General features: G+C 44.8%; 1 long non-coding RNA gene and 1 gene segment (V, D, J or C); one reads left to right on the top strand and one right to left on the bottom strand.

Annotated features, from left to right (window-relative positions):
• Window positions 1–2,074: 2,074 nt before the first annotated feature.
• LOC140843114 (uncharacterized) lies at window positions 2,075–9,751 on the bottom strand. The gene is made up of 3 exons (XR_012120614.1): window positions 8,987–9,751; window positions 5,092–5,164; window positions 2,075–2,401 (listed from the first exon to the last, which is right to left on the bottom strand). It is a non-coding gene; the product is annotated as an uncharacterized lncRNA (long non-coding RNA).
• Window positions 9,752–12,062: 2,311 nt separating this feature from the next.
• Window positions 12,063–20,096, top strand: LOC108407261 (T cell receptor alpha variable 22-like). The segment is given in 4 exon segments: window positions 12,063–12,351; window positions 12,674–15,270; window positions 15,559–18,813; window positions 18,991–20,096. Coding segments are annotated over 2 exon segments (480 nt in total).
• Window positions 20,097–21,143: the final 1,047 nt, after the last annotated feature.

Here is a 21,143-nt window from a genome sequence, read left to right as displayed (position 1 = left end):
ATAGTGCCTAATCCATTTTTGCATTTTCTCAGGTCTGAAACACTCTTAAATATATCAGCTAAACTGAATCACATCGGAAGGATCATTTTTTTATAAGTTAATAGTTAAAAATTAAATGGATTGTTTTCATATCATTACTTAAGATTATGTTATATAAAATAATTTTTCATAAAAAGGCACTGTGGGGACTCACAGTCTTATTTTTGGTACTCTCTATCCTTGTGGACACTTCATTGGCTTCAAGTCAATCTACAGGTACAGCCCTAGAGCAGAATGGCTGGGCTGAGCTGTGTCTCTCTGCTGAGAGAGAAGCATTATCAAGACAAAGGGAAAGTCAGCTTATTATATTTTAGGAAATTTGAGGAAGGTCATTTTGAACAAATTTCCTGAGAGAAGAACCGTAGTTCAAGGTTATGGCAGTTTCTCATGGGCTGCGAGTCAGTGCATTGCTGCTGGGACAGGAAGAGACCTTCCTTCTTTTTCTTAGAAACAGGAGATTAAGTTGATGCCGGGGTTCTTGTTTGCGGAGCCAAAGGATGAGCTTCACAAACAGTCAAGGTAGGAGAGCAAGGTACAGACATTTATGTAGAGATAAAGTGAAAGGACAGAGCTCCCAGCTCATGCCAGGAGGGGACAAAAGTGTCCATAGCGGTGCGTTGTCTAGGGGATTTTATAGGCAGTTGAGGATTTTTCGAGAACATGAAAATACTTAGGGGTGGGGACTTGTTAAGTGGTCCCTGAATATTAAAAATTAACTTAACTGTAAGGAATTTCTTGCCTTGATTTCTCTCTGGGACACCGGAGCCTTGGTCTGGGAACATATCAAAAGCCTGCCTGCCCAGCCCCCAAGGTGGGCTGAGGAATTGTCTACTTGCTAAAGAATCTTGCCTCTTGAACTTCCCGGGTGTTAAAATGCAATCTTACCTTCAAGATGGAATTCTTCCTGCCCTTACTATGTCATCTACAGCTGGGTCTGCATGCTAAGTTAGTTGCTCAGTTTGCAGAATTACTTCATCAGATCTGAAGGAGGAAAGACAGCACATAGGCCTGGGCCTTTTAGCATGCTAAAGTGAGACTCACACATGATTATAAATGGTTAGCATAATAAAACATGTGCTACTCTTCTTTATCTGGGGAACATTAACTGATTTCACTGAAGAATGATTCTAGAGCTCAATGTTTAACACAGAGTTTTAGTAGGGGGGTTTCCTTGCATGTAGTTACATTGCTCTGACTGCAGATATCCCACCCTGCCCCCTCCGGAGGCCTTCACTCTGTTCTAACTACATCTATGGTCCCTGTCTCAAAATTCCTTCATGAAAAGTGTCTTCCCCTGTCAAGATAAAAATGATCTTCCTCATTCCTGCTCATTGTGCAGGCTGTAAGGAGTGGTATGTGCATGACAGGTTCGCCTTCAAGGCTTTCCAACTCCTTTCTCAATGAGGTTTCCTTTACTCATTTTCACAGAAGGTTTTAGCCTATTAGGAGGCACTACAGGCTTTTCTTAAACCAGGAACTATGCTAAGGGACCTAGTTGTGAATAGTTGTTGAAAGTGTTAAAACAACAAAATTCAACCAAGTAAATGAGGAAATCGGTTGGCTTTATTAAACAATTCATGAATTGGGCAACATTCTCTCTAGAAAGTAGAAAGATGCTCCAAAGGGCTGCAGAAAGGGAGAGGTTTTTAAAGGCTGGACAAGGAAGTCATAAACAGGAAAAAAAAGGACTATTTTGGGTGAGGTCACTTTCACCTGGGGACAGAGGGTCTTATTAAGTGGATTCCTTTGGGGAATGGAGAAAACACATGTGACAGAGTATGTCATTGATACTGACCAGAAAATTTCTGACTATATTTCTGTAGGAGGTTGAAACTGCAGTTTAGTTAGGTATTAATCCCTGGTTTGGTGACTTGGCCTAGCAGAAGGGACCTCACATTGGGTCCATTTTAACAAAAGATTTGAGAAACTCTTTTGAAAGGAAAGGAGCGACACATAGCAGCAATTCACCGGAGAGTTCCGCTTTATTAGGGAAAGGTGCTGGGTTATATAGGAGGGGGCATGAATTGATTGAGGTGTCACTTCTACGGGGCTGGTGGCTGTTGGCTAGGTGCTGGGATTGGGAGGGGGGCAAGAGGTGATTGGGCTTCAGGTGGCGCCGGCGGGAACTGAGGACCCCGAAGAGAAGCCGGAAGTTTGCCATCTTACTGGTGGGGACCCTTCATTCCCCCCTTTCTCCTCTATGGGTTTGTGGACGTTGCTTTCTCTCTGGCTGCTTCCTGCTGAACAGGGGCGGAGAAGGGAGTGAGGGCTTGAGGATTGGGAGGAAAGGGTTGATAGGACTCCCCGCAGTAAGGACGAGTAGATGTGGACTTCTTCAGGTTTGGAAATCAATGAAGGTTCCCTGTAACCATAGGTTGGCCAAGAGGATATGGGTGTCAGGAGCCAGGCGTCTGCGGCTATTGTTTCCAGGAACAGTTTCCAGTGGAGAGAGGGGTCCATCTCAGCGTGTGGTGAGGAGGTCACGTGAGGGTAAGGGATCTTCTGTGGCCAGAAGCTGCTGGTTCCTGAGTAAAAGCTGGTTGAAAGCTTGATTAGAGATTTTTCCGACTTGGGATTTGATGAACTTTATTATACAGGGTAAGAAGAGACAGGCGAGAAGAATGATTATTATGGGGCCTGCAATGGGCCAGAGCTAGGTGAGGAGGGGGTTTGTTAGTATTGAAGAGAATGGGTTGGAATTGGAAGCAGAGTGGAGACTGGAGGCAAGGTCGGTGAGTTTGGTGATGTCAGTTTCTACAATGCCAGATTCGTTGATGTAATAGCAGCACTCTTCCCAGAGGAAGACACAGGTGCCGCCCTTCTTGGCTGTAAGCAGATCTAGGGCTCGCCGGTTTTGAAGGGTGACTTTAGCTAGCGAAGTGACCTGTCTTTGGAGAGAGGCTAGAGAATCGGCAGTGGATGTCAGGGCTCCCTCAAGTTTGGTGTTGAGATCTCTAACTGCCTATAGAGAGTGACCCAAGGCTTCTCCCGAAAACCCTGCCCCAATGGCTGAGGTGATCAAAGAGCTACTGACCATGATGGGAAGGAAAGCAGCTCTTTTTGTGCGCGAGGGCAAGGGAGGTTGGAGCTCAAGAAATTCTGCCATGCTGTAAAGTGTTAACTGTGGGATTAGGGTGACGAGAATGCAGGGTGTATCGGAGTTGAGAGGCAGTGAGTTGAAAAGACTGCTATTACACTAAAAGAAGTGTCCCGGTTGCGTAAAAGTCTTAGAGCTGGAGGTAGGGGTGTAGATAGAGAGGCAGTGAAGTGCGCTGGAGGGGGGTGGAGTTGGGCCTACACAGTGGTGGATGGTGAGATTATCTGCGTATTCTGGTTCCCATAGGGGTATGTCTGCCAGGGGGCAGAGGGGTTGTCTTTCTGCATGGAAGGAGTAGTTGGAAATATTAAGGGGCACGGCGGCCAGCAGTGGGCGCTGTAGTGATGCGCACAAGAAACAATTGGCTGTGTTAAGGGTGTGGTTGAGAAAGATGGTGGTGTCCTGAATGAGCTGTAATGAAGAGTAGGAGAAATGGGAAGAGGGGTGGGGATAAGAAGATGAAGAGGCGCTATCAAGAGTTTGGATAATGACTTTTTCGGAATGTCTGCTATCTGATGCAACTTGAGAGATCTGGGAATGAGAGGGAACATACTTTCGAGAGATATGAAGGGTACTGTGGGGGGTCGAGGACTCCCCGTAGTAAACTGAGGCTGTGACTCTGGCAGCCCATCGAGAGTCCCAGGGATCTGGGATTGATAAGGAGAATGAGCTGTTGGGATATTTCATGAAACGGTTGGAGGAGTAATACTGTGGGTACTGGAAGTTACCTATGTAGTGAATGGTGCAAGAGTAGTAGGGACATCTCCCGTAGGTGTCTTGCCATCGCCTGCAATAGGCTTGTTTTTGGTCATAGAGGAAGCAGAGGTAGGGAGAATAAGGGTAGCTGCTAGTGAACACTTCGGTGGAGGGAGGAAAGTGGAGGTATAAAGGCTCAGAGCAGCTTTTCAGGGGGCAGTCTGGTGTGGCAATGAAGGCAGTAACTTTTGTTTGATGCTGTGTGTAAGTCTGTCTGACTTTGAATCGCCATACAAAGGAGGCTGGGGTGGTGGGGAAGACAATAGGAATGAGGAAAAAAAGGCGAGAGAGCAGTAAAGGAGGAAAAAGTCATGATTCGGGTATGGATGGCAAAGGGGGTGAACGGGATTTTGGAGGAAAGAGGACAGTAAGGTCAGGAGTCTGGAGGGAGGGAGAGTCTGTAAACTTTTGTAGGTTAAGAGATCTTTTAGGTGATGTGGGGACAGAATGGTAAGGGGCGCTCTGAATGTCAGTTTATGAGCTTCTTTCTGCAAGAGCTGTCTAGCGGCTAATGCTCGTAGGCAGGGGGCCTATCCCTAAACTGTGGGGTCTTATTGCTTGGAGATATAAGCTACTGGGGCAAAGCATATTGGCCTAGGACTCCTAGAGCTTGACTGGACCTCTCATGAATGTATAATGAGAAGGGCTTCGACAAATCAGGAAGATGGAGAGCTGGGGCTTCTACAAGGACTTGACGGAGCTTAATGAAGGAGTGTCGGGGTGAGGAGGATAATGGTTTTTTAGGGGGGCTCTTGCTGAGGTTGTATAGGGGTCTTGCCAACAGGGTGCAGGGAGAAGTTAGGGATCTATGTTCTAAAATATCTAGCTAGGCTTAGAAAGGGCCTAGAAAGGAAAGGATTTTTGTCTTGGTTTTGGGAATGGGCAGGTCAGAGAGGAGCCATTTTCTGTCTAAGGTAGTGGACTTTCTTTGTTGAGATAGAAGGAATCTGAGGTAAGTGATAGGAGGGGAAGAGATTTGAGCTTTGACGGAGGATACTCGGTAACTTCTGGAAGCTAGAAAGTTAAGTAGGGAGGCAGTGTCAAGTTGAGACTGTTCCCACGAGAGACTGCAGAGTAGAAGATTGTCTATGTATTATAAGGTGGACTTGGAGTGATCATGATGAAACTGTTTGAGGTCCTGAGCTAGGACCTGTCTAAAAATATGGGGACTATCTCGGAAGCTTTGTGACAAAACTGACCAAGTGAGTTGTTTAGAATGTCTTGTGTATGGGTCCGTCCAGGTGAAGATGAAAAAATCTTGGGAGCAGGGGTCTAGAGGGATAGAAAAATGGGTCTTTGAGATCTAGGACTGAGAAGTGGGATGCTGAGGCTGTATGGATTTGGAACTAAGGGATGGATAGGGACAATGGCTATGTTGATGAGGCGAAGGTCTTGGACAAGGCGGCAAGATCCATTGGTTTTTTTAACAGCTAATATGGGGGTATGTCTTTGAGATCTAGGACTGAGAAGTGGGATGCTGAGGCTGTATGGATTTGGAACTAAGGGATGGATAGGGACAATGGCTATGTTGATGAGGCGAAAGTCTTGGACAAGGCGGAAAGATCCATTGGTTTTTTTAACAGCTAATATGGCGGTATTAAATGGGGAGTGAGTGGGTCTGCTTGAATGATGGGTTGGAGGCCTATGAGGGCTGAAGTGGTTAGGGGGTATTGGGCCTGACAGATATACTGAGAGGGGTCACATAATTTGATAGAGGCAGGGGGACATAGGGCCACGGAGGGGCTTGTAATGTCCCAAACTTTGGGATTTACAGGGTGTATGAGGGCAGAACCGGAGCTTTCATTGGGTAGAGGGGGGTCATCGGCTATGAGGGCCATCAGAAAGGGAGTACTGGGGGCTGTGGGAGTGGATATAGTTATGGAAACGTGGAGGAGGGAAAGGATGTCTCGTCCTAGTAAAGGGATGGGACACTGGGGCATAACCAGGAAGGAGTGGGAGAAAGGTATGGGATTGTCTTGGATTGTGCATAAAAGGGTGGGTGGGGGGTTTAATGGGAAAATCTGTTTACCTCCTACTCTGACTATAGGAGTAATGGCTGGTGTGGTAGGGCCCCGGTATTCTCACAAGACTGAGAAGGTGGCTCCTGTATCTAGGAGGAAGGAGATGGGGTGACCGTCTACTCTTAAAGTAACTCTGAGCTCCTGTTTGGTGATGGAAATGGTCGGGCGAGAAGCCCCTGGGCCCCATCAATCTTCTTCTGCCAGCCCCACTACGGCGGGCTTAGCATGGGGGTTGTTCGTCCAGCCTCCCCTTCGGGTGGTTGGGCAATCAGACCCCCAGTGGCCCTTTTTGTGGCATCTGGGGCATGGGGTGGTAGGAGATCTGGGGGAGGGGCACGCCCTTGACAAATGTCCCTCTTTTCTGCACTTGAAACAAGCTCTTGGGGGGGCTTGTTTGTAGAGGGGCGCCCAGGTTGTGGTTTTATCAGCTGGGCCAACATCTGGAAATTGGCCTGATCAGCCTTTTGTTTACCGCATTCTTTCTCCTCCTCCCACTTATGGAAGACTTTAAAGGCCACTGTTAGGATCTCAGTCTGTGGGGTAGCGGGGCCCTGTTCTAACTTTTTGAGTTTAGCTTGAATGTCGGGGTAGCCTTGAGCTAGGAAGTATGTCATAAGGACATGTCTTCCTTCAGGTGTTTCTGGGTCCAGGCTGGTATACTGTAATAGGGCTTGAGTGAGTCTAAGAACTCGGAGGGGATTTCATCTCTCTTTTGAATTATGTCTTGGAGCTTTTGAAAATTGACTACTTTACAAGCTGCCCTTTTTCAGACCTGCTATTAAGCAGGAGGCAAAAATATCTCGAGAGCGGAGACTCATGGCGGTGTTATAATTTCAGTATGGGTCTTGTTCGGGGACAGCAGTGGGGCCAGGGGGATAGGTGGGGTCGGTCCTGTGGGTTTCAGTAGCCTGCATTTGGGCGAAGTCCTAAACTCGTCTACGCTCTTCAGGGAGGAGAGTATTGGCCAGGAGCATGAAAATGTCATGATGTGTGAGGCTGTAAGACTGGAGGGTGTATTGAAACTCCCTAATGTATGTCATGGGATCAGTGGAAAAGGAACTTAGGCGTTTCTCTAGTTGGGCTAAATCTCTTAAGGAGAAAGGGATGTGAACGCGCACGCTGCCTTCGGATCCTGCTACCTCCCGGAGGGGGGCGATAATTTTGGGAGGCTCTCGGGACTGAGTCTGAGGGGGACTGAAGGGTTCTGGCTCAGTCTGTGGGGGAGTGACGCGGTCTAGCCGTGCCTAGTCGAGCAGGTCCTGAAGTGCAGAAGGGGGGCAAAGAAAATAAAGAAAGATAGAATCGGACCCACATGTCGCCAGTTAGCAGCCCAGCTGCTTACTTCTGCCGCTCTAGTTGGGCTTGAACTCATGACTCTGAATTAAGAGTCCCATGCTCTACTAACTGAGCTGCAGCAGGGCTCTAGTTAATTGCTTATGGAATACGTAAACAGAATGTTCTTTGTTCTCCATTCCTGCCACATCTGCAAGTGGGGGAAGGGCATATTTAGAAGCAGGGGCGGTGTTTCTACACATCTTCAAGGTCTCCCTATTTTCAGAGTGAGGAGTCTTGGCAAGATATGTTTTTGTGGACAGATAACTTCTAAGGACTGCACCGGTTGTTCTCTAGCTTGTGCCTTCCCATGCTGCATTCAGACATGGGGGAAGGTGCTTTCCCATTCTCCCTACAAACATGTGAGAAGACAAAGGCGGTCCCTAACAGGGGAGAAACAGGTGATGAGGGCAAAGATGGAGGAGGCTCTTGGGACCTAGTTAAAGGGGGGCCGAAAGGCTCAGGCTTAATCTGCAGGGAATGAAGGTGGAGGAGGTGAGATGGGGGAGGAGATGGTTGGGGAGGAAGGGAGAAGGGCTGTTGTAGGAGAAGAAGGGGAAGGGAGTGAACGGGAGGCTTCTGCGGGGGCGGCGGCTTGCAGGCTAGGAGAACTTGGGAGGGGGCGGGGAGAGGAGGAGGCGGAAAGCTTCGATATAGGGAATCTCCTTCCATTTTTTCAGGCGCTGGCAGTAGTTAAAAAGATCGCGAGTGATGTTAGGATCAAGAGTTCCCCCTGCAGGCCATTGGTTTTTATTGTCTAGGGGGTATGTCGGCCAATCTTGGGAGCAATATTTACGGAGAAGTTTTGGTTTTATATCAGGCATCAGGGAGAGGGTAGCCAGATGCTTAAGCAGGCATTCAAGAGGTGAACTTTCAGGGAGGGATGAGGAGGCTCCCATGGCTAAAGGACAGAGAAGGAGACAAACAGGGGAAGACGAACAGAGATCCTCGGACTGGAAGCAGACCACAAGGAGACAAAGGGCGTCCCCGATGATCCTTGGTGGTCTGCGGAAACTCGTATACGAGTCGGAATTTCTTGGGAAGTGTGGGTCGTCACCCAGACTTCCCTAAGAAGGCAGAGTGCCGGAGTCAAGAGGTACCTAGCGCTAGGCGTTTTCGGCAGATGGAGCAGAAGGAGGAGGGGGGGAAAAGGGAGCGTTCTCATCCACAAAGGAGTCACCTCGTTTATGGCTGTTGGAGGGGGGTGCCTGAGAGTCAGCCGCAGCCGTGAAGGCCTGAGGTGGGGATTTATGACTGTCAGAGGAGGGGCCTGAGCGTCCGCCGCAGCCGTAAAGGCTTGAGGCGGGGATTTATGGCTTTTGGAGGAGGGGCCTGAGGGTCCGCCGCAGCCGTGAAGGCCTGAGGCGGGGAGAGTTCCCTCCTCATCCCCGAGCGTCAGGGCCTTGCCGGACGATCACGGTCAATGGCACTGCAATAGCTCGGGGAAGAGTGGCCCACCCCGGGGAAATTTTGCTTAAAAACTTTCAGCACTGATGGAAGGGATGGTGAATGCGTTTGACTGTCGGAGGAGGGGCCTGAGCGTCTGCCACAGCCGTAAAGGCTTGAGGCGGGGATTTATGGCTTTTGGAGGAGGGGCCTGAGGGTCCGCCGCAGCCATGAAGGCCTGAGGTGGGTAGCGTTCCCTCCTCATCCCCGAGCATCAGGGCCTTGCCGGACGATCACGGTCAATAGCACTGTGATAGCTCGGGGAAGAGTGGCCCACTTCGGGGGGAAAATTTACCTAAAGGCCAGAGAGGAGTGGTGAGTGTGATGAGCCAGCGCCGGAAAAAGAGGACGAGGGCAAGCTGCTGCTGGTGTCGGGGGAAGACGGGGCCCAGTTGGGGTGTCCCATCTCCCGGGTTTCGGCACCAATGAAAGGAAAGGAGTGACAATAGCAGCAATTCACCGGAGAGTTCTGCTTTATTAGGGAAAGGTGCTGGGTTATATAGGAGGGGGCATGAATTGATTGAGGTGTCACTTCTATGGGGCTGGTGGCTGTTGGCTAGGTGCTGGGATTGGGAGGGGGGCGAGAGGTGACTGGGATTCAGGTGGCGCCGGCGGGAACTGAGGAACCCAAAGAGAAGCCGGAAGTTTGCCATCTTACTGGTGGGGACCCTTCATGTTTGAATGATCAAATGGGAGCTAGTAATAATAAAGAGGGGAGAATAATTGACTGTGAAGAAAATACCATTATCAGCATATAAGAAACATGCTACTTGCTGAATATTCCTTTCAATTAATAGCTCTGCTTTATTTGCTGATTCAAGTACTAGAAGTTTATAGCTGTAATGCATATATTTATACTTACATTGTTATCATTACCTTTATCTGTATCTATCAGAGAAGACTCCTAGATCAAACAGAGTAATATAAAGCAAAAAGGAAGGTGGAGAACTCCAAAGTACAGAAAGCAGATTTGTCTGATTTTTATTTTTATTGACTAGGATTTTTACATACAAGGGGAAAATATAAATGTCCATTTCACAGGTTCAAAATTATTTAAACCACTGAGTGACACCTTTTCTTTAATATTCTTTCTGTCTCTTTCTGGTAACTAAAAAACCAAAAAGAGGGAAGAGAGAGAAGCTTAAGAAAAAAAGGAGAACATGGCAGTGGAAATGCAATGAGAGGGGAAAATGGGAGGAAAAGGAAATCAGAATGAAAAAAGATCCATTGAACTAAGGGGAACCACAGGAAGTCCATACAATAGGGAAAATTTACAAGGAGAGCAACCTACCGGGTGGCTCCCCTCTGCCTCGCCCCCCTCCTCAACCCAAACAAAAAAAGTACACTCCCTTGGTTCCTGATCTGCCGAGCACCGGGTCCCAAGGTTCGCTCCCTAAACTCCCTCTCCCTTGCTAGCTTGCTCGCTGTGCCCATGGGAATGTTACAGATAAGGAAGCAGAAAGGTATATATTGCTCCCTTTTCCTTTGTTCGGGGCTCAGACTTTTTGGGAGGTTTTTCTCCTCTGAGCCCGCTGGTGTGAAATAAAGCCTCAACACTCCAAGACCTCCGAGTGCCGCTTGGTTTTTTCCGTCGGTGATCCAGTCCAGGCATTTTTTTCAGTATTTTCCGTAACACATACTTGCATTTATTAGAACAAAACATCATGCAGTAAGGACAATATGTAGAAATAATGTCCAAATTGGTTTTATTTTTTCTCTCAAAATTTACAGTCTTTTTAGGTTCATCTCCTAAAACAATATTTACTACAAGTCTTGGTTATTCAGGAAAGTCCTGATCCATGTATTTCATATAGTTCAATAATAAGAATTCATTAAGTATATAATACCCAACACTTATGTTATTACTATTACTTGGTATTGATGCCGGGGTCTTGTTTGCAGAGCTGAAGAATGAGCTTCACAGTCAAGGCAGTAGAGCAAGGTACAGGCTTTTATTTAGAGATAAAGGGAAAGGACAGAGTTCCCGGCTCACGCCAGGAGGGGACAAGAGAGCCCGTAGTGGTGCGTTGTCTAGGGGGTTTTATAGGCAGTTGAGGATTTTTCGAGAACATGAAAATACTTAGGGGTGGGGACTTGTTAAGTGGTCCCTGAATATTAAAAATTAACTTAACTGTAAGGAATTTCGTGCCTTGATTTCTCTCTGGGACACCGGAGCCTTGGTCTGGGAACATATCAAAAGGTTGCCTGCCCAGCCCCCAGGGTGGGCCGAGGAATTGTCTACTTGCTAAAGAATCTTGCCTTTTACTATGTGTTTACAGCTGGGTCTGCATGTAAGTTAGTTGCTCAGTTTGCAGAATTACTGCGTCAGATCCAAAGGAGGAAAGACAGCACATGGGCCTGGGCCTGTAAATCTTACACATGGTTACAAATGATTAGCATAATAAAACAAGTGCTACTCTTCTTTATCTGGGGAACAATAACTGATCTCAATGAAGAATGATCCTAGAGCTCAATGTTTAAAATAGAGTTTTAGTAGGTGGGTTTCCATGCATGTAGTTACATTGCTCTGACTGCAAATATCCTGCCCTGCCCCCTCCAGAGGCCCTCACCCTACTGTGACTACATCTATGGTCCCTGTCTCAGTATGACTGGAATGAATCTCACGTAATAGGTACATAGATCAGTAAAGACTCTTTTGTCAGAACACTTGCCAGTTTTTGGATTTAAAAATGTGGATGTTCTTTCTGTGATCTTCCCCAGGCTGTCATTAGGGTAGATGAAGCATGTCTCCCTCCCTGGGTCTCTCCCTTTCTTTCATTCACTCTGCTACTTCTGAGACAGAGCTGGAAAATGGGAAAATGGTCTTGCCATTGTAAAATCTACTTAGCCTGCAAAAAGGCCCAGTTTATTATTTAATTTAATCTATATGTTGTTCTTCCTCTTCTACCTCCTTAATCAATTCAGCAACTTTGTAGCCAGGATGAGAGACAGAAGTTCACAGTGAAAACAAACCTACTTGGGTAAAGAATCTTGAGATCTGGATCAACACATTCACCTAAATAACCCTATTCTTAGACAAAACTTCAAAGGAATTATGAATCACCTGTATCCACCATACCTTATATGGACCCCTCCCCAAAAGACTCGGTAAATCCCCAAACCCTAAACCCTTAGGTGTACCTCCTCTCTGAGGTCACCAGCACACCCATCTGAATTTGTACTGGTTTATCAAATAAACTTTCTTGCTTCATTAGCCTATTGCACTTCCCTCTCAAATTCTTTTTCACAATAAAGACAAGAACTGGAAGACCTCTACCTCTGGTGGTAAGTGTCTTTGTCACTGCTGTTTCATTTAGCTTTCTTGTCTTAAATGCAGTCCTTTCCCTCTCTCCCTGCTTTATTTCAGACCAGTAGGGAAGTGGCTGTAGGAACTGTAGGATCTGAAAAATCAAAAGTCAGCATAAGTGCATAAGTACAGCCATCTTAAAGGCTTAAACACCACCCTCTAACCTAGAAGAAGGAAAATTATTAGAATCTTGAAAAACAAGTTAGTCAGCCAGTGTTAAATGTAGTGACCTTCAGTTAGCTAACCTCAAATCAGTTAACCATGAACACCAGGTGGTGGGCAGCTGCAGCCTTCAGACAGCTAACCTTGGTCGGATAGTCATGCATACCAAGCTTATCTTGCTGAAACACTGTGTAAGAAAACACTGTCTTTTTGAAAATGCTATGCTATAAAAACCTCTGGCTTTGACTGTTCGGGGTCCTCGTTGAGACCCTCTGCATCGGGCTAACTTGGACCCCACCTAGCTGGTTCCTGAATAAATTCCTCTTGCTTGTTGCATCAAGAGACGCCTTTTGTGAGTGATTTGGGGCGGCGTCCTCCTCAGGGAGAATCCAACATTTGGGGGCTCATCCGGGATCGTGCGCTCACCCCGCTTCACTCCCGAAACCGCTCTTGGAGGAAGAGGTAAGATTAGTGGCGCCTTGAGTTGTCTGTGTTCTGTTTTCTGTTTTTCAGTGAGACCGGTCGGAATTCTGAAAGGGTACCCTCTGTCTGGCAGTCGTCCCGATCCCGTAAAGGGGTCGAGACTGCGGTCGGTAGACGTACTTGGAGCACCGCAGGCTGCAACCCTGGGGGATGCCTCGGGGAGAGTGGAGGGCCAGGGACGCCTGGTGGCCTCTCGTCTGTTTTTCCGGCAAAGTGAACCTGATGAGATAGGGTTGATTTTTGGGCGCCAGGAATATCAACCCTCTGATTCCTTTCGGTTTCTGTTTGAAAATCTGAGAAAAACAAAAAGCTGCTGCTGTGTGTCTAATTTGTGTGTGTCTTTGTTTTTTGTGTCTTTTACGTGCCTAATTATTGTTATACTGACAATGAGACAGACTCAGACAACCCCCTAAGTGTGTAAATGAATATATCTTTCTACCTCCAGATGGTATTAATGAAATTGATTTAAAGACAAGCGCTTGTGAAAATTGAGTATTCTAAAACTTCCAGAAAACCTGATAGAAAGTGTTAAGCATTAATGCTAATTTGAGTTTGCCTGAGGCGGCCATGTCCTGGTAGTTATCAGCTGCCTAAGTTTACCTAAGGTCATTTAAGTCATGTTATCTGCTAAATCTTTTAAGAATAGAATGCTTAGAAGCTTGGCTTTGTCTAGTGTTCAGTGGGGGTCTTGTGAGTAGGCTAGCGTAGTTGTTGCAGGTAGGTGAGCTGAATAAGTGTGGCAAGTGAACACCTTTTTAATTGTGTGTTGCAGTGTGTATGCCTACCTGCAGCCTGAGAATCTTTGTAGTAACTTAAAGCCTTAGAGTTTTAAGTTGAGAAGATGTGCTCTGTGTTTGCTGGGAGATTGTGCTGTGAAGCTCATGGTTGCAGAAACTGTAGAATGTGCTCGTAAGTTTGTCGGTCTAGAGAATGTTAGTTTGACAGTTTGCAGTGTCCTGCTTCTCAGTGTTCACTGGAAGTTAAAGTTTCTAATGGTTTTAAGTTCTAATTAAAACTACTTAAAGTAATAAAGAAAACATTTCTCTATGCTAAAAGATGTATGTTTTAATAAGAAAAAGTATAAAGAATGAAAACTCTTCTGCATGCTAAAGAATGTGTTTTGTGATAAAAGAAAGTAACTTTGTTCTAAAGTACAGCTATTTATTCAAAGAGAGACAAAGAGAGAAAACAGCCTGGTGCCTTTTGTTGTGGAAGATCCGCTCAGCCTGTTGCTTTGGGGGGAGGGTCAGGATGTTTAGAGATAAAGTGAGATAAACCCAGTCAAGCCGCAGGCAAGCCCAGGCATAATTCTCACCGGTTTATATGCTTGGGACCATGGGGCAAATGAAGAATAAATTACTATATTCTTACAGATATAGTCGTGCCTAGTGAAATTAAAGAAAGTGAGTCTTGGTATCAAGTGCACAGCAAAATTATAATCTCGTTTCCAGTTAAACAGTTTTCTTTAACTGTTAGTCTGCTCTTAATGTTGAAAGATCAAAGCAGTTTCTCATGCTTAAAGTCTCAGTGAGTTGCCATGAAATCGTAATATTAAAAAGACTAAAAGCTAAAGTTTGTTAACAACTGTGTAACCTTTATTTGCCTTTGAAATATTTTGTTATTGAAAATGATTGCATGGCCTGAGAAATTGAATTATTCCATATATTTTTATAAGTAGAAAAATCTCTAACCAACAAATGATTAAAGTTGTTACTGATTATTTGTTTTCTTAATTTATCCTAAGCAGAATGGTAACAAAGCTTTTTTCAGCTGATTAAATGCACTTAGTTAACAAACCAAAATTTATTCTTAAAAATTAAACTGTAGAATCTGGACAAGATTATGTTTCTCCCAGAAAAACAGGTTTCACTGTAAAGGTTTAGATAGACGAACGTGTGACCACTTTTGAGAAAAGTTGTAATAGATTTTTTGAGAACCACCAAGTCTTCTTGTTTAATTTATATGCTGTATGTTTTAAAAAACATAGAGGACTCCATATTTTTTAATGCAAATGATCTTATAAGCTGCTATGCAAATTCTATTAAAAGCTCTATCTACTATTAAAGAGTAAAACATTCTTGAAGCTTTCAGGGAAGACCTGTAGACTTAAGCACTTTCTCTGCTTTTTTGTATCTGGTCTTAGACACTTATGCTGAGTTATGTTCTTATTATTTTCACTGTTTGTAAGCTATTGATTGTAAGCCAAAAGTCATCATTTCTCAGTCCCTAAATGAAGAAGTAAAATGCCTGATCTCTTTCATCTCAAAGCATATTTCTGGTCATATCTGAATATCTGTGTGAAAGAAAGAGACATTTAAATTTGAGATTCTGCTTAAACTTTTAAGTTGAATTTGACTATAACCATATTCATTCTTTGTATGTATCTCTAACAGGTCTTTTGTATGCCTAGTGATATTATACTCTGCCTTGAGTTTAGACAGTTCTTTCAGCTAAATGTGAATTCTTGTTGTAGCTTTTTTTCCCTTCCTGAAGATGAAAGCAGAAGAATCTACCATCTGCTACCATTCTCTCAAGAATGCTTGGTGACCTAGAATTATTTTGACTTTCTATATATTGTCTTTTAAAACTGACAGCAGCAGTCTCCCCTGCTGCCCCACCTTTTTAAGGTATCTCATTTACTGTGCTGGGTATATAGATAATAAATTTGTAATGATAGACAGTTCTAATAGAATTAAATGCAAAAAAAGTGCTTTTACCTCTAGTTAACTCTGATATTTTCCAGAGGGCCCCTGGAACATGTCAGAAGAATTTTTCTCATTAGAGAAAGTATTTGACTAATTTGGCTTATTTATCTGATATATATATATATATATATATATATATATTTATTTACCAGGAAAGCACTGTCAAAGAGAATAATGCTAAACTTTGTTACTGAATGTTTTGTATTACAGAAATATCAGAATTTCCTTATGTCAACTGTTTTACAGTAAGCTCTCATCAGATCTTTAACCATTGTCACTTGTAAGTCTTTTGTCATTTATAGTATTATCCCTAAACTGGTAAAGAACTAGATTTCAGCAGAACAGGTATTAGTTACATAAGATTACATAAACTAAAGAAAATAATTTTGTGTCTTTTTGTTTCAAATGTTGCTGATAAAGTGTTTTAACCTTGTTCTCTTAAACTGACAACAGTTTAGTAAATGACTATCTTTATGAGCAGAATTGAAACATCCTTCTCTCTACTTGATCCCTCCAGAGTTTAAAAACTTTCAGTGACTGTTTTTGTATTCCATGGCAGTATGTTTATTTGCACGAGTTCAATAAGAATCTGCTTTCCTTGTGAGAAGACTACTTAAGAACACTGGTTATACTACCAGGGCTTTGACTGGAATGTCATACCTGAGAGACATGTGTATAGACTCAGATGTGAACAACTTTAAGGAACTAAGATTGACTTTATAAAGCCAACAAAGCCCCTTGGAAGAACTGGCCTGGTACCTTGCTTACAGAGTTCCCAGCAGCCTTACCAGGTGAGTAAAGAAGGTCACTTCCTGGCAGGTGCAGAGACCTCGAGAAGAGAAGAATTCATCCAAATCTACAGGTACTGCAGGCAAAGCCTGATGGCAAGTCTTGGCTGTCTGGCCTCAAGAGGCCTTTAAAAGTTCAATCTGAAATTCCTTACAAAAAGTTCCAGCAAAGCATATTTAAAAGAGCCTGTGTAATCAATTGCTCTTCTTGCTGCACCTGTGCAAATAATCAAGCCAGCTGTTAATTATTTCTTAACCTAGTTACTTCTAGTAAAAATGAGAGTGATTTTAGAGAAAAGTATTCTTTCAATAATGTAGCCTCCTTACAGAATACAAAATCCAACTCCAGATGTTGCTACATAACCTAATAACACAATTTGTTTTATCTTGCCTAGAAGCCACAGAACTGCAAATAGTAATAGAAATGAAACCCAGAATAGAAGCGCCAGCCTTCTGAAGCCCTCTCAACTGACCAGTGATGGAGACCTAGCTGCACCGTTTACTGCGCCCCCTTCTCAGCACGAAGCAGCCAGAGCGGTCATTGCCCCTTTTCCCTAGCAGCAGCTAGAGTCTCTATCTGTAGAAGAAAGAATGAAACCATACCCATAACCTTCCCTGGTAAAAACAGGTATTTAATCCCTCCTCCCAAGGGATGGTGGGCTTGTAACACTGGAGTGACCCCATGTGTCTCTACTTCTGCCTTCAACTTCTCCCGTGATTTCTGTATCATGGTCCAGCTGGTGCCCAGGTTGATGTATCATGATGATCTCTCATTCGTAGCTGAATTTGAACCTAGGCGTAGATATAGAAGAGAGCCGGTCTTGCTGACCTTAGCTGTATTATTAGAGATAGGTGTCGCAGCCGGAGTGGGAACGGGGGCAGCCGCTATTGTCCAAGGGAACCAACATTATGAAGGACTAAGGACCATAGAGCAATCCATTACAAAACTTGAAGAATCTCTGACTTCCCTCTCTGAGGTAGTCTTGCAGAATAGACGAGGGCTGGATCTGTTGTTCCTAAAAGAAGGAGGACTGTGTGCAGCTTTAAAAAAGAATGCTGCTTTTATGCAGACCATTCCGGAATAGTAAGAGATTCAATGTCAAAGCTTAGGGAAAGGCTAGACCAGAGAAAGAAAGAATAAGAAGCCAGCCAAGGGCTATTTGAATCTTGGTTCACTAGATCCCCGTGGTTTACAACCCTGATATCCACTCTGGCTGGGCCCTTACTCATCCTTGTGTTGCTCCTCACTTTAGGACCCTGCATACTAAATCGGCTGATATCTTTTGTTAGAGAAAAAGTGAGTGCTGTTCATGTGCTGATGTTGAGGCAACAATATCATTCACTCACCCCACAAGAAGACACAAACATTCCATGATTGGAATGCCCCTAAAGAGAAGTGGGGAAATGTAGGATCTGAAAAATCAAAAGTCAGCATAAGTGCATAAGTACAGCCATCTTAAAGGCTTAAACACCACCCTCTAACCTAGAAGAAGGAAAATTATTAGAATCTTGAAAAACAAGTTAGTCAGCCAGTGTTAAATGTAGTGACCTTCAGTTAGCTAACCTCAAATCAGTTAATCATGAACACCAGGTGGTGGGCAGCTGCGGCCTTCAGACAGCTAACCTTGGTCGGATAGTCATGCATACCAAGCTTATCTTGCTGAAACATTGTGTAAGAAAACACTGTCTTTTTGAAAATGCTATGCTATAAAAACCTCTGGCTTTAACTGTTCGGGGTCCTCGTTGAGACCCGCTGCGTCGGGCTAACTTGGACCCCACCTAGCTGGTTCCTGAATAAATTCCTCTTGCTTGTTGCATCAAGAGACGCCTTTTGTGAGTGATTTGGGGCGGCGTCCTCCTCAGGGAGAATCCAACAGAACCTCAAAGTAGGGAGGGGTTTGCATGTTCCAGTTGCTTCAGTGATAACTGGACTGCTGCCATTCCAACACTTTCTTTAGCAGCCTGCCAGAAAAGTCTCATTGCTTTGGGAAATTCTCAGAACATAATCTCACTCCATCCAATGCTCCATGGCTTCCCTGAATTCATGGGTGGTAGGCATATAATTCCCATGTATTGCAGATAAAGCAGACATTGGATACTGGGAATCCCTGGAGGTGGCAAGAAATTCGCCCTATGCTGAGCAGGAGTTTAATGGATTTCCTTTTCTTTGTTCTTCTTTGCTCTCTACTGCATGCATGGCTGCTGGCATTTGCTACTTCTCTTGTTTTAATGAATTTCTTTCTTGCTGGCACTTGTTTGACCTGATTGTGAATTCTTTCCCCATCAGAGTCAAGAGTCCTCCCCCATCCAGGCTGAGGTTTCACAGTGCACAGGGAAAGATATCCCCAGATGCAGCTGCCTGGCAGCAATTCCAGGATTGTCATAAAATGTACCCCAAGGAACAGAATACTAACTTTTCCCCCTTTTGCTCTGTACTCTCCAGCCTTTTCTCAGTAGGGTGGGGCTTCCTGTCATGAGTGTCAGGCCTGAGCAGGGTTTGTTGTATGAGGCTGATTGGTTGCAGAACAGGAACAGTTGCAGAAGAAAGACATGATACTCACCATACCAGGGTTTAGTTAAATGTATCTTATGGTGAAAATGTCCTCAGCAACAAGGCAAAGCATCATGAAGAGGTGGCTGGTCGCTGTGCTGGCACTTTTGTGCACCCAGGCTTGCTGTGAGTTGGGGCTGTCCCTCATGGGCATCTGAGAGGATTTTGAAGATGCAGTATCATTGAGGGAGGAGGGCAAGGGGCTCACAAGTCTTGCAGACTCCCTATCCTTCTCATACTCTGGGTAAGGTTGTATAGTGTGAGGGTGACCCTACCTGTGACTCTGTCTCCACTTCTCATCAGGTGTGAGTGGGGTAGAGGTGGAGCAGAGTCCCCCAGCCCAGAGTCTCCAGGAAGGAGCCACTTCCATGCTGCAGTGCAATTTTTCCACCTCTGTGAACAGCGTGCAATGGTTTCACCAAAATCCTGGGGGCCACCTCGTTCATCTGTTTTACATTCCTTCAGGGACAAAGCAGGATGGAAGACTTAACTCTACTACAGTCTCTAGAGAACGCCGCAGCTCCTTGTACATTTCCTCTTCACAGACCACAGACTCAGGCATTTATTTCTGTGCTGTGGGAGGCACAGTTCTTCCCAGGCACCTGCAGCCTGTATACAAACCCTCAGCTAGGCTCAGCATCTCCTCTAGCCACAGCCACATCATGAGGCTGAGACAGGGACCATGAATGTAGTCAGAGTAGAGTGAGGCCTCTGGAGGGGGCAGGGTGGGATATTTGCAGTCAGAGCAATGTAACTACGTGCAAGGAAACCCCCCTACTAAAACTCTATGTTAAACATTAAGCTCTAGAATCATTCTTCAGTGAAATCAGTTAATGTTCCCCAGATAAAGAAGAGTAGCACTTGTTTTATTATGCTAATCATTTGTAACCATGTGTAAGATTCACTTAAGCATGCTAAAAGGCCCAGGCCTATGTGCTATCTTTCCTCCTTTGGATCTGATGCGGTAATTCTGCAAACTGAGCAACTAAATTAGTATGCAAGCCCAGCTGTAAGCAGCATAGTAAAGGGCAGGAAGAATTCCATCTTGAAGATAAGATTGCATTTTAACACCCAGGAAGTTCAAGAGGCAAGATTCTTTAGCAAGTAGACAATTCTTCAGCCCACCTTGGGGGCTGGGCAGGCAGCCTTTTGATATGCTCCTAGACCAAGGTGCTGGTGTCCCAGAGAGAAATCAAGGCAGGAAATTCCTTACAGTTAAGTTAATTTTTAATATTCAGAGACCACTTAACAAGTCCCCACCCCTAAGTACTTTCATGTTCTCAAAAAATCCTCAACTGCCTATAGAACCCCCTAGACAATGCACCACTACGGACTCTCTTGTTCCCTCCTGGCGTGAGCTGGGAGCTCTGTCCTTTCACTTTCTCTCTAAATAAAAGCCTGTACCTTGCTCTCCTACCTTGACTGTTTGTGAAGCTCATTCTTCGGCTCCGCAAACAAGAACCCCGGCATCAAGGCCACTACAAGGTATTTGCACAGCTTAATATTACCTACACTGGGACAGTTTTAATCATGGACTCATTTTAGCCCTACAAATTTGGGGCTTTCGTCTTTATCATCATTCTTAATTTGTATCCTTCTGCACTTATAAACCTCTAATTTGGAACTAGCAGAGTAGCGGATGAGAGGGCAGAATTAAAATAATGATTTAAGCCACAGTATGATGGACTATTAAAAGTAAAAAGTGGAAGTACTAAAAAGACAAAAATTCTCTCCAATTAAAGGTGCTATTAGACAATAATCCAGCTTATTTGGGTGTCTCAAGAATGCTCAGGTCTGCTTCACCACAATGTGCCCCAACAGGTAATTGAAAATACTTGCATCTCATCTATAGAGGAAATAGAAATTTTATGACCAGGTTTCTCACCTGGCTTTAATATTGCCCTAGTATACAGATAAGAGCCTGTTTGCATACATATGGGTGGCAGGATGTTTACTGATGGACAGAACCACCCAGAGGCAACCAAGAATCATGGAAGTAGCAGCCCAGGGGAGGGGTGGAGAGGGAACACACAAGCACCTGGATATAACTGGTTGAGCACCTGCCAGTCACCACAGAGACCCTCCAACAGAGATCCCCCCAGTGTTAGGAGTCGGGAAGGAGAGAACCAAGAGAGTGGTGGGAGTGGAGAAGCGGAGATCTTAGGGAACAGAGAGAGGAAGCAGGAGGGAGAAACTGCACAGCCCCAGTGCTAGGATGGGAGACATAACCAGGTGACCACCATGAGAATAAATTTGACATGAGTCCCTTTTAACCCCAAGAATGTTCTGTTGCATTTCTCAGTCTCATCAAATTCATAGTGAACTTGCCCGGAGTGGGGAACCCCTCCTCCTGGAGCAATACCATCCCACTAGTATAGCAAAGCATAAGAAAATAATCGCTGAAAGTTTGTATATGAACTTGGTCTTGTAACGGAGTGCAGAGAGCATCAAGTCAG

The sequence above is a fragment of the Manis javanica genome, chromosome 8 (genome assembly GCF_040802235.1).
Source record: "Manis javanica isolate MJ-LG chromosome 8, MJ_LKY, whole genome shotgun sequence".
Lineage (NCBI taxonomy): Eukaryota > Metazoa > Chordata > Mammalia > Pholidota > Manidae > Manis > Manis javanica.
The sequence above is the reverse complement of the archived record's forward strand: the minus strand, read 5'-3'. Positions and strand labels throughout refer to the sequence as shown.